Source organism: Eurytemora carolleeae, unplaced genomic scaffold (genome assembly GCF_000591075.1).
Source record: "Eurytemora carolleeae unplaced genomic scaffold, Eaff_2.0 scaffold946, whole genome shotgun sequence".
In the NCBI taxonomy this organism is placed as follows: Eukaryota; Metazoa; Arthropoda; class Copepoda; order Calanoida; family Temoridae; genus Eurytemora; species Eurytemora carolleeae.
In genome coordinates this window covers 120,207-133,938 of record NW_019397009.1, presented here as the reverse complement: position 1 = coordinate 133,938, position 13,732 = coordinate 120,207, and the positions used below count along the sequence as shown (strand labels likewise).

The 13,732-nt window shown below is 31.9% G+C and overlaps 1 protein-coding gene across 1 annotated transcript; it reads right to left on the bottom strand.

Moving 5' to 3' along the window:
• Positions 1-1,129: 1,129 nt before the first annotated feature.
• Positions 1,130-13,211, bottom strand: LOC111711067 (uncharacterized). The gene is made up of 15 exons (XM_023485314.1): positions 13,146-13,211; positions 11,007-11,060; positions 9,627-9,713; positions 7,287-7,395; positions 6,990-7,028; positions 6,692-6,774; positions 6,167-6,279; positions 5,677-5,733; positions 5,290-5,372; positions 4,960-5,020; positions 4,695-4,738; positions 4,345-4,502; positions 2,956-3,050; positions 1,992-2,320; positions 1,130-1,159 (listed from the first exon to the last, which is right to left on the bottom strand). The coding sequence occupies exons 1-12, from the start codon at positions 13,209-13,211 to the stop codon at positions 4,465-4,467; spliced, it is 834 nt and encodes a 277-aa protein (XP_023341082.1). The 3' UTR covers positions 1,130-1,159; positions 1,992-2,320; positions 2,956-3,050; positions 4,345-4,464.
• Positions 13,212-13,732: the final 521 nt, after the last annotated feature.

Sequence of the window (13,732 nt, the reverse complement as noted above, 5' to 3'; positions counted from 1 at the left end):
GATGAAGGTTTTAAGGGTACTTTTTATATTGTAAAACGGGTTACTTGAAATTGATCTAATAACAGTCCCGGTAAAAAATCGATTTAAACAAAAAGTTACCTTTTTGCTTGAGAACGGAGAAACTTCAGCAATTGGTTTTGATTTGGTTGGAGGAGGAGGCTCTTTGTAAGCTGGAGGAGGATTACTCCTGGCTAGGGTGGAGTCAGAGGAAAACCTATTTAATGGAAGAATCTGACTGGATACCCATCCCTGGCTTTCCTCAGGTTTCAAGGGAGTGGGAGGAAGGCAGACAACGCTCATCTCCGATTCGTTCAAGTTTGGTTCTTCATGGAAACTTCCGGAACAGTTCTTTGTGTACTTTTTGGTGCTTGTGGTAGATTTTCCATTCGGATCCTAGATTAGTTTAAAGATTAGCCAATGCGCACCAAGTCCATTATTGGCTTCACCCTAGAAAGTTTTTTAATAAAAAGTAAGACAATTGTGCAAACCTCTCAAATCTTTTCTTGTAAATCACGTAGATTAAACAAATATGAAATAACATTGAATTTTTTTTGCCTTTACAACATTTGGAATAAATTTCCAATATCGGCGTTCCCGTACTGAAGGTATAAAGCCAATACGATTCAATCATGTACTATTAATAAAATCTGGTCAGACCATAGACGATTAAGAACAGGATATGTATGTTAAAGAAACAACTTTTGAAACTGAGGTATAAAAAAAATACGAATAATCATTCGGATTATTATTGACATTCCATAATTTAAAGAAAGAAGAACAATGACGGAAACAAAACGAATTTGGCCAAAAAAAAATTAGCCAAATGAAAGCCATAGCGAATAAAATGATAAAGACTCCAACTTCAAAAATGAAGAACTGAACACACGCCAAAAGTTTTTTTTCTAGTCCAAGTATCATTGCAGCCCATGATGTTGTAGAATTTTTATCTTTAAAGCTATACTTTTGTTAGAATAACAAAGTTTACGCCATATATGTCAGCACTCAGCAGGTTTGGACGATATGGAGTTTTTTAAAAAGATTTTGTTTCCGGTTCTTAAAACTCTTTACCTTAAGTTTAAACATTCTGAGCAATGAACTTGAAGGTTTCTGATAAGGTCTGGAGTTTTTATTCTGTTCTTCTGGTTCATTTACGTGATGCCTTAAAAAATTTACAATTAGGATTTGAAAACGAAACTTGAAAAAAAGACAAATAATAAAAGTAAAAAAAAAGATATTTTTTAACATTTTTTGCAGTTAAATTAAAATTTTTTGCTGATTATCTGTTTGATTGGAAGAAATTCCAAAAGTCTAAATGGAAATTTTAAGGCAAAAAAACATCATTCTTACTCAGTTTCTGTAAAGTTTTGTGATTATGATTAAGAGGAAATTTTGGTCAGATCAGTTCAGCTGCTTTGAGCTGCAGTTTATTGGATTGAACCAGTAAATAAGCACACACCTCACAAATATACATAAACCGTGCAACCAATAAAAATGTTTATTTCTGAAGACGACTTATAGACTCAAGTCATGCTTTATTATTATCATTATTAAAGGACAACCCATCATTCAATGAAATAGGGGTCGGCGCTCCTAGCCGCCGAAACGTATCCATGGGCTGACCGAACTAGTCACCCTAGGGAGAAGACTTACACTAGGCGTCTGCCCAAGACAGCTCCATTTCTGGAGACTCTCCAAAAAACCAAGCGGTCCGCCCAAGAAAGATCCATTTCTGGAGACTCTCTAAAAACCAAGCGGTCCGTCCAAGACAGCTCCATTTCTGGAGACTCTCCAGAAAAGTAGGCGGTCTGCCCAAGACAGCTCCATTTCTGGAGACTCTCTAAAAACCAAGCGATTCGCTCAGTACGGCACCGTCACCAGCTTTCATTATAATAGTCTAAAAAAAAACATTAAACATATCAAATACCAATAAGATTGCATAAATGTCATCCACCTAATCAACTGCTTGTGTATGTATAAGAGATCATTATTACCAAGTAGTTCATCAGTGGCAGCTAGCTGAGGGTCTACAGGTTCTCCTACTCCACGGTAATCTGGCTCATCAACCCTCTCAACACTCTTATCCGTCCTGTGACCTGTTCTGGTTTCTAGGTTCCCTATCAAGGATTCCTGGTCCCCTTTACTGGTTTTCAGGTCCCTTGTCATGTTGCCCTGGTACCCTGTCCTGGAAGAGGGTACACTGGAACCCCGGGCTGCTCGCATAGTACCAAATGGATCCCGGTTAAAGTTTGAATATTGAGGCTCAGCGCGGGACTTCTCACGTAGACTTCCATTAACTTGAATACCTCAGAGTGTTCCAAACCTAGAACATAAACTATGAACTTCTAAACAGGCATTGGATTTTACTTGCGCGCAATTCCACGCAATTCAGCTCGCAATTCTGCGCAACAGAATTCGGATTGAAAACCATACTTCAAAGTAAATGAATAAAATAATTATGTTGAAATTCGTTGTTAACTTTATTCCCTCACTTCATTCAAAAATTCCCTAAAGCCATTTTGTAAAGTTACATTCTTCAAAAATATTCTTTTTTTTTATTGAATACGCAGGATAACTTCAAAACGTCAAACAACACCAAATAAAAAGCTGAAAGTAGGTCACTGACTTAATTACATTTTGAAAGAAAAATCAGAAGTTTTGGATGCTATCTTGCCGAATCTTGTCATAATCAGAAAGACTTAAAATTAATTGACAGTTAATCAGGCGACTTTACATACATTTCTGGCAATTTAGATTGTTCAAAAAAGGCAGACCACTTTTTGGAAATGGCAAAGCTATTTTGTGATTATCGTTTGATAAATCATATTTGTAGAAACTATATTTTAAAGTCTAATCAACTGTAAATTAGTTCCGTGTCTTTCTGATTAGGAATGCGTAAAAACAAGTTTTACTAATAATTTTGTTATTGTTAAAGTGACCATAGTTTTTATATTTTACCTAGGGTTTCGTTCCATATGCATCTCCAGTGGATGGAGAAGAAGAGTTATATCTCACAGATTTCAAGCTTTTAGATTTCTCTCACTTTTCCGAACCTTAACATTTAAAATAAATATATATATATATATACCAGTTGAAGTGCCCGTGCGTTGCCCGTAGAATAGGGTTTCCACGAAATGGCTAAATCTTTTGCGCAAAATTTGCGCTATTTTCGCGCAAATTTTATTTTTGCGAACTTTTGCGCTATTTTTGCGCATGAAACGCAATGAGTTTTGCGCTATTTTTTTGCGCAAAACTGCAAGTTTTACGCAAAATGTAACTTTTTAGGCAAATTGTCAAAAATTGATATTCTAAGCTTAGAATTAAACAACTGAAGATTTATTCCATGCATAAAAAAATATTAACATACGAGTATGATAACGATTACACTACACTCAATTGGTTACTTCCAGTTGCAAAAAGTTTAAATTAAGGGACTTAAATTAATAAAATAGAAATTAGAGAGTGTGAAACTTGGCAATATTTTAATCCTATTAAATAATTTCAAGTGACCCTTAAAAGCTTTGCCTAATCAAGTATGAATTAGATTCTTAAATTTTTTTAATCAAATTTCTGAAATCTTTTTAATCTCATATAAAATAATGTAAGAAAGTAACCAATGCCTGAAGAATCCACTTTTAGGAAATATGCATGTCCAAAACTAAAATTGTCGAGAAAATTGTAAAAGTGACCAATTTCCTATTCCAAAACAAGATTTTTCCAGAATTTAATTCTAAGAAATACACACCGTTACCAACCGTTTGATTTTTACGAAATTGCGGAATTGCGCAAAACTCTAGTTGCGGAATTGCGCAAAACTTGAGTTTCGCAAAAGCGGAATAGGGCAATTTTGCGCGAAATGACTTTTGCGAATGATTGCGCAAATTGTTATTTTTTCGCGCAAAACTGATGCGCAAAGAAAGAAAAATTTTGCGTTTCTTTCCGCAAAAATTGCGCAAAAGTTTTGCGAATGGAAACCCTACCGTAGAATTTTAGTAATACTTGAAAAAAAAATTAATTTTGATAAAAACAATTTTTGATAAAAACAATTTGAATTATGAAAAAAAAAATTTAAATCGAATTTTGTTTAGCCTATGTTTCTCTTCGGGGTACATTTACGGAATCTTCTTCAGTTTTTTTGATCAATTTTAATTAATATTAACACCGATTTTTAATCTACTTCTTACAAGTCCAATAATTTCTGTATTTATGTTTCTTTATTATTTTTATCAGTGATTTTATTCTTCTCTTTATTGATCATAAGTTATTCAAGAGAAAATAAAATCCATGAACGATAATATTACTGATTGCATGACCCCCACCCCCCCCCCATTGTATCCATTATCCAACCTGAATAAGCTGTCCGTTCCAACCAATCAGAAAGATGTTTGTCTCGTTTACAAGGAGACACACTAAAGTCCAGAGGATCGGGAATACTCTGTATAGGAGCACGGATAATAATTACGCGTCCTAGGGTCTCCGGGTAGTTGGGTTCAAATTCAAACCCTCTAAAAAAAACATTTTTATATCAGTTTATATTTAAAATACTAATAAACATGGGAAAGCGGGAGTTCAAGAGAAATGCTACATCATGTTTTAAAATCGTAAATTTTCAAAAAATGTACTTAAGAATTCTAAGAAAGTTTTCTAAAGTTTTCTTGATAAAATTCCTCTCAGTGTCAATAATAAAAAATTCTTACCTTTACCCTCGTCTCTTATGTTTATTCCATCTGGGGACAGACATCTAAAAACAGATTTGATCAGTTGGAAGAGTTGGACAACATTTAGTTTAATATTCTATCTATACAGATGGAGTATATTTTAAAAAAACTAAAGCTCCCATCAAAGTTTGATCATCAAAATCTTGGACATTTTCCAAAGTTAGATAACATTCCCAATTTATGGACAGGACATGAATCAAAGATTTGTAGTAATTGAGAAAGTTATTGAGGAAGGAAATTCTACCTCAGTTCTTTTATCCAATGACCCTCCCTTTTACTTAGCGCATCACTTGAACTACATTTTTCTAGAATAAATAGTTAATATTTTATGATTTTAAAAAAATATTTGTCTTTGTTGATGTAAACTATTTATTGTTTTGAAATAATATAGAACCAAATCTGTGGTTAATTATCAAACAGCAGCTTATAAAATAATAGTTAAATTGTATCCAAAACACACTTTTGCGATCGTTGCATGTTGTCGAAATATGAGCAAATTATCAAAATTTATAAGATATGAATGAGTTATTACTAAAAATCTGACAGTTAATCATGAATATTAGATTAATCCTACCAATGATCTGGATACTCCAGTTCTTTTCCCCACATTTCCCGAAATGTCTGCCCAGTGGGGAACTCTCATTATTGACCTCTTTCCTAGATATAATTAAAATATTAAATAGTTGTTCAACCTTTATACCATAATATGGAAGAACGATTAGTAAGAAAAAAAACGTTCCCATGAATAATGAAACAGATTTAAGATAATTTACTTTAAATTTTACAACAATATTGTTAAAAAATATCAATTTTCATATTTTTTTTCTTTAAATTAATGTTTTAACCAAGACTTTTTATTCCAAAATATTTCCTGAGGTCCCAAAATATGGTCTAAGCGAGAAATGATTTTGTTTCTCTAAACATTCATGAGATGGTTTAAAAACTGATTAAGTATTATTACCTGTGCTCATAATGCCTCTCATACAAACCTCTCTCCGTCTTTCCCACATACTGCATACTAATTAGAATTTTATATAAAATAACAATGAAAATCAAATTACTTTTTACGGATAAAAAGCTGCAATTGACAAGAAAGTATATTGACGTAAATTCAAATGAAAATTTAACTTTTAATTTTTATATCTTCAGCAAAAGCTTTTTTCTGTTTACTATAAAATAATTTTTTTAATGAATTTGCGGAATAACAAATGAAAATATAATTAAACAAGGGGACCCGCAATGCATGAGACTGCATAGACAACTTTACAAAATTTATTTGATATTTTTTCTTTAATTCCTGTTACAATACCACTCTTAACACATTTTCTTTTTTCATTTAGCGGCTTTTTTAATCTTCAGATTGTAATATTTCAGGTTGTCATTAAAGTTCCATTCTTTGCTGTTAATCCTATACTTCATTGGGCAGAAAAAATCGGTAATTTGAAACTCACTGGCATTCTTGACAGGTGACCAGGTAGATCACTCTTCGACTTCTGCAGTTACAGGGATCTTGAGGTTTGAAGGAATACTTGGTGTGGGTTATACTGCTCTTGAACACACACCCCTAAAAAGCAAATAATATTATTACTTTTTAACCATAAAAGAAACTTATTTATTCTCTCCTCTTCAGAAAAATTACGAGGAGGGCGGAAATCATGGCATTTAAAATCAATCCCCTGCCTCCCTAACGATTGCTTCACCATATTAACAATATACACACAGCGCCTAAAATATGAATATTATTACTGAATTGCCTTACATATATTTTAAAAGCATTATACTCGTAACCATAGATTAATAACAATACAGATAGAACATGCACTAGATGTCGTCTTTTCAAGATTAAGGGTTTTTCGTTCACAATAACCCTGAGGCAGAAGGATTATTTGAACAAAAATCCCTAAATCTTTTTCATTTTCATAATCATTTTCTTCTTTTGTCACTTTTTTATTTGAATAACATGTGCAATACTTTACCTCTACTAACCCCTCGCATGTCACACAATTATCCCTCCCGCACTTTAGAACTCCCTGAACTCCCTTCTCAGCATCAGATGAACCTAGGATAATTTATCTAATAATTTTAATCTTTCAGTTCTTAGTTTTTTCCTTTTATTTTGTTGTTTCAGTTCAGTAAAATTATTAGATATGACAAAATGCTGGCTCAGGAGGAAAAGTTAGAATTTTAAAACGTTTGCAATAGATTAACCTGAAAAAATATGTTTCCTTTGACAAAATTGTGTGTTTAGTAACTAGCTAAAGTGTTTATACTAACCTCTAGGACTTCTCAACTTCTTGTAGAGAAACTTGCAACCTTAATATATACAAATATATATATCTAAAATACTTTCCTGAACACACAACTCAAACTACAATGTTCTAAATCCCATATCCCTTCCTTCTGATGATGTAAACCTTTGATATTTTCACATTTAGGTTTTAGACTGATCAATCTAGTAAAATCATTAGTTTGAAATATGAAAGTCTAGGACAAGCGGTTGCTGAGGAATTAAAATTAGATTTTGAGACAGCTCCTAATTACATAGAAAAATTTTATAAAGCGAGGATTAACCTGCAACAAGTGCTGAAACAAAGTTTAATATAATGCTGGCTAGCACCAGGATGTGAAGAAGGTTCCTGGCTGAAAAGGAGACTGGTCCATTTATGGTATCAATTACAACCTAAGCATAATATATTGAATAATCCTATTGTAATAATGCTATTGAACATTTGGTTCATAAAAAACCGTGATAATCTAAATAATAAAAATACGCTTTATCAGTGGTGTACTTTGGGGGGTTATTGGAGGTAATTATTTAGATGGGTAGGAATTTATAAATAAATACCTTGATCTGAGAACATTCTTTTGATTTTAAACCTTTCCGCTTCAGTTGAGCAGCAACCAGGCCAAAGGTGGTCAAACTCCATAAACCCAGGGTACAACCACCCCACACCAGGCTTCCATCAACTAAAGAATTTAGTTTTATTTAACAAATCTATTCTAAGGAATCCACAGTTTGCTCCTTTATTGGGTAACCCACAAAGGATGAGACTTCAAAGACGACTCTACTAAAGTTTAAATATTAAAAAGTCTACATTGAACATTGAACACAATAATTGTGCAGTGTGCACAGACCCTTTTTACTTAATAAGTTTATTTTCAAGGTTCTGGTAAAACTATTTACGTTATAAGAACTCCAGATACACATATGATACCAAAATGTCTAAAAAAACGGTCACTTGAAATTATACATCTGCAGTCCTTTTAATGTTTTGCTTTTTTACTCGTATTTCAATATATATACTTTGCTTGTCTGTTTGTTTATCTGGCTGAACCGATCGGGCAAATATTTTGTGTGGGACTTCACATGTCACCATAGGAAGGTTTATGAAAGGTTTCTATTTGCAGGATTGGAGTGCAGTAATGACAACCTAAAACTCAATAAAAACGATGATATATTTAGATTTAGAAGTTTGTATATGGCCGATTTAAAGTTCGTACATAAAAATATTTCTTACCGAACAGGAGAGCTGCAACCCCAAGGTCTATGAGGTGCAGAATAATCAGGAACACTGTTTTCAAGCATACGAAAGGCATTCTTTAGAGCCCGTGTTGAAAAGTAATTTTGCGGATTTTTTCGACAAAAGTTTGCGGATTTTTTCGACAAAAGTTTGAAAGTTGAAATGCATATTTAAATTCAAGAATGTTAGAATTCGTAGCCTTTCGAAACTATAGAAAGAATACATTTAACGAAGAATACCTTTTCGTAAAAGGTATTTCTAAAAGTTGTAAAAGCTCGAATTTAATATTTTAAAAGCTGAAATCGTAATCTACAAGATCTTTTCATATGTCTAGAGCCCATCAAAACTTGTCTTGGGGGGTCTGAAACCATGAATTAAAAATTGTTAAAACAAAAAATTTAGGCGAAATTTCAGCTCAGAGGCATGGAAAATGCAAGAAAAAAACTTAACTGGAATAATTTGTAAAACCGAGTAGGAAATAACATTTTAGTAAATTATTTGGATCAGAAATCAGTTTCACCAACAATACCAGATGTGACAATTCAATTCAAGCTTGATATAATATATAGTAAAGGACCACTTTAAACTATATCTCAACCTCCTAAGTCTAACCCATCGACCGACTAAGTCCCATCGACCTGCCCCAGAAGGCAGCTAGGGGGGGGGGTGTAAATTGTACTCGTCAATTTCAGTATTCTATGCATCTCAGGGGTGTAAAAAAAATTAAATAAAAATGAAATAAAATCAATTATATTTTAAAAAAGATTATTTTAGTTATCTAACCTTTTTAAGCGGTATACCAATCATGTTACAATTACAAAGAATGTAATTAAAAAGGCAATTTTTCAGCCAAGTCAAAAATTCGATTATTATTATTATTATTATATAAATGCCTAACTTCAGTAAAATTTAGGTTGGGTAGATGAACAATTAGTTTCCCCAATCTGAAATAGTATTATTTTGCCCCACAAACAAAGGGTAAATAAATGTTTTTTTATATTTCTTTAATAAGCTAAAATATTTATTTGAAATTAGGAATAAAGCTTTTCAAGGGGGGGGGGGCAAAAACAAAAAAGTTTAAAGATCAAGATTATTTAGCATAAAGTTTTAGGAAGTAACATTTTCTCCTCTAAGATTAAAATACTTTAGATATATCTTTATATTATTTAAGTATATATATATTTAAATAAATCCAGTTTTTTACAGATTTCACAATGTAATTAATGAGATTAGTGACCTTAACATGGTATATGAAGCAAGAAAGCTTAAAGCTGAAAAGGAAAGGAAGCTTTAATTTGATAAAATTTGTTAATGCCAGAAATTGGTGAAATCTTAACCATCTTAACCTTATAATTTGATAAACATCTATATTTATGAAAGTATACTTAACCTGGAGATCAAAGAAGAAGTAGCTGAGGAATCCAAGGAAAAGAAGATTGATTACTCCAACGACTCCAACAACAGTCAACTCAACCTCCTGTTAACAATAATAGATAAAAACAACTTCTCGTTGTCTGGAAAAAATCATCTTTAATTTGGAACAAAATTAATACTGCAGTCTGGTGCCTGCATTGAACAGGTGTTTACATGATTTAATTATGATAATGTGCATTTTTTTTACTGATTGTCCTCGGCCCTTTAAACCTATTCAGTATTCGTTTACTGATAATCAATAATTGATTTTGTTGATTTTTAAAAAAACTGGAATCTGGACGAATATCCTAATATCTCCGTCAATTTTGAAGGTAATAATAAAATATTGAACCGATCATTTTGAAAATCAAGAAACTATTATTTTTATGTTAATTGTTTTAACTGGAATACTACAAAATGATGTTTACGAAATAATCCTGCTGGGAACAAAGACGATGACAGCGTATTATTTAACATAATAGAAGAAATTAAATTCAACATTTTAAACATTTCTTTAGACAAATGATGTTATCAATTGTAGGACAAATCATTTTATCCCCTCTTTGTACGGTGAAAAATGTAGAGTGCAAATGAAGTGTAGGAGAAGTGATGGTATCTCCTCTCTGTAGGACAAAATATGTTTTGGACAAATGACGTGCAGGGCAAATGATTGTAGGACAAATGATTGTATGACAATGACAAAGTGCCGATAAAATTGGTTAAAACTTTTCAATTTTATAAACAAATTTTCGTAACTCTTCTCATTCTCTGTGTAAAATCGATAAAACTAATAATATCTTAAAAAATGCTAAATTAATTTTTTACAAACTTACATTTTCCATGATCTCGGAGAAATTGAAAAACATATTTATTTATAGAAAAGAAGTAAATGTATGTTTGTTTATCATTAAAAACCTTGTTTATTATAAAGTGTTATCAAATCAAGGATATTTTGAAGTATGACATTTCAGGATTACGGATATATACAAAAAAGATGAAGGAATTTGTCAGAATATAGAACACTTTTCAGGCATCGGACATGCCATCCATTCTGTAAATGAATGGTTACTTGAAATTACAACGAAGGCCCCGTTAATTTTAAATTTTAAGCAATTCACATTTGCCAATTACTTACACCTTTAAACCAAATAACACCCACTGGGCACCCATGAGTGTCCACAAAAAAAAATTCAGCCCAATCGGTCCAGCTCAATTTGGCCAGTTCTACGCAACATATATATGAATGTCTTGTTTAATCATATAAACGACGTAAACTGAATGTTTATAAATATTGTAAAGGCTAAAGTCAACACAAATATCATTTAGCCATGATTACAGTTATTTTTTCTATCATTACCTTATCTTCTACTGAACCTTCTTGAGCTGATTCAACTTCTTCTCCGGATACCTCCTAAAACATTAAACATTTCAAAATTGGATTTTTATCATTTATTCTTATTAAGTTTTAAATAAAACTTTTTAATATAATGTAAACCCAAGCCGATTTCAGATAATTTTAGCCTTGGCTAAAATTTTGTTGGTTCCACTTGTCATTTTAAATAATATTTCTTAATTTCAGCCAAGGGTTAATTTAAACCGTTTTTTCTTGGATTTAACACGCGGCTCAATTTAATTAAATTCGGACTGAGAATGATTAAAAACTATTTTTATATTGTGCAGCCATATACAAACTTGTATATATTTTTCATCTATTTGCCTATGCAATATGCATCTATACAAATTACAAATATCTTTCAAATATTGATAGTTTCATGCTATACATGAATATATGACTAAAAATATGCATATGCATATGTATTATGTATAAACTCTGCAACTATGCATCCCGATGCATTAAAAAATGTATTATCATATTAGACCTCTAATGAGATTGACCCTACGAAGTCAACCGTATTAATTGTATGACGAGTTGATAATGTATTACAAGGGGTTGTAAAATGTTCAGCTTTATAGCCTGCTAATCAATTTATCTTAATCATCTAATGTATCTTCGGGCCACGTGAAAAAGTGACCATGAGTTTTTAAATGATTTAATTAAAAGCTCTTTGAGCATAAAAAACCCAAAAATTTCAGTGATTATTAAAAATGGCAACATAAGTAATACATTGGTTTCTGCTGACTAATCCAATAAATTTAAATTAAATAATATCAGCAAATTTCACTAGGAATATAACATTTCAGTCAGGTGAGTTAACAAAATTTGGCAAAAATGATTTTTCTGCCCCCTCCTTTTTGCAAAATTCCAAAATAAACGTTCTTGACCACCATATTTAAATTAAATATTATACTTAAATATTGTTTTGTACCTTTTATTTAGCAAATTCATATTACAACAATTCAATATCCAAGGTTATAATGCAAAGAAAGTTCATTGCAGTTGTACTCTACGTACATATTGAAACTAGTTCTCTCTGGGCGTAATTTGTAAACAAGAATAGATACATCAGTATACGTATAGTATCCAATAAGGATAAACGCATTGGATTTTGAAAATTTTAATAATTCACTTAATAGTTTCATATGACCAGAATATTTCATTGATTTTTTATGTGAAAGATGGATCCTATGTCAGGCTGTGACATCCGTCTTGTGTTTACATTACCGCCCGGAGACAGTACACAGCAGTACAAAAGATTTGTACACCTCTGAAATAACTTTCCTTGCATTATATCCTTGTCAATATCATAGCTCAGTACATAAAGTTTAGTCCAAAAATTCTAAATTCAATGGATATTAAATTTAGGACTAACAAAAATATCCAAATACAATACAAAAAGAACTAAAAATTATTCCATTGTCAATTTGAAATAAAATATAAAGGGTAAGGATTGGAACCTTTACACTAATTTAAAAGCCAAATATCAACAAAATATCTAAATTAAACTGCATTTAAACAAAATGATTGATATTCATCAACCAAGGGGTTCAAATTCTCCTAGGCCATTTTCTGAAATATGTGTTGGGGGCAATATGATACAATTAGTCCCGCTCTTACCAGAATATTAAAGTACTCTCAATACACATTCCTATATAAAAAGCTGATTTTTTGGTATGCAACAATTTTCATTTAATCCCGCCGGGATATTTTCATTGAAAGATACTCTGAAAATCTACAAAGGCAAAATCCGCAAGCCCTCGGGTTTAACATTGAATCCCCTCTTTAAAAAGGAATGTCATTTACTCTTAGACAAATTAGAATCAATGGAAATCAATGGCGTAGCCCAAGGGTTTATCATTGAATCCCGAGGGGATTTAATTTTCCATTGATTCTAATTTGTCTGAGAGTAAACGATACATTTACCTGGTGCCAGATGTAAAAAAGTGTCTATATATTCAACCATAGATGAACCGCTGCAATGGCAATTAAATTTCCATTGCTTTCTTGAAAATACATTTGTATATCTTTACTTGGTAATACATTAATCTTTTGACAGTTTTTTGGTACAAAATTAGATTGGTTCATTCAGATACTTACATCATTCCCACTCCGACCTTCTAGAGGATCTCCATCCTCCCCATCTCCTGTCCATCCTTCTTCCATACCCAACCTAAATTTTTTATTCTTTCAAATTAAATTTCTAAAAATTCAATTACTTCTTAAAATTGAAATTATATGAAATCTATAATTTCGAGCAAGACATTTAAAACGAACTATACATGTAAGCTTGTGAGTAAAATTCTACAATAGAGTTGTAAAAACTCCTCATGGTACTCCTCCTCATCTTTCAGGATCAATGAGTTCCGCCTAGCATCAACGTAGATTAATTATTTGTATTGTTAATTTATGTTTAATGTATATTTATAATGCATGAAATGGTATAAACCATCTGTTCTTAAAGTATTGAATTGGAAACTATGAAAAAGGAATTAATTTCTTGCTACACATGTTGCGTATAGCCGGCCACACGGCTGGACCGATTGGGCTGAAATTTGTTGTGGACACTTCTGGGTGGCCGGGAGGTGCTATACCCTAAACAAAAATAAAAAATTTTTTCACAATATTTTTTTTTTGCACATTTGTTTTCCACGGGCAAGGCCGGGCCCTTCAGCTAGTTAACACAT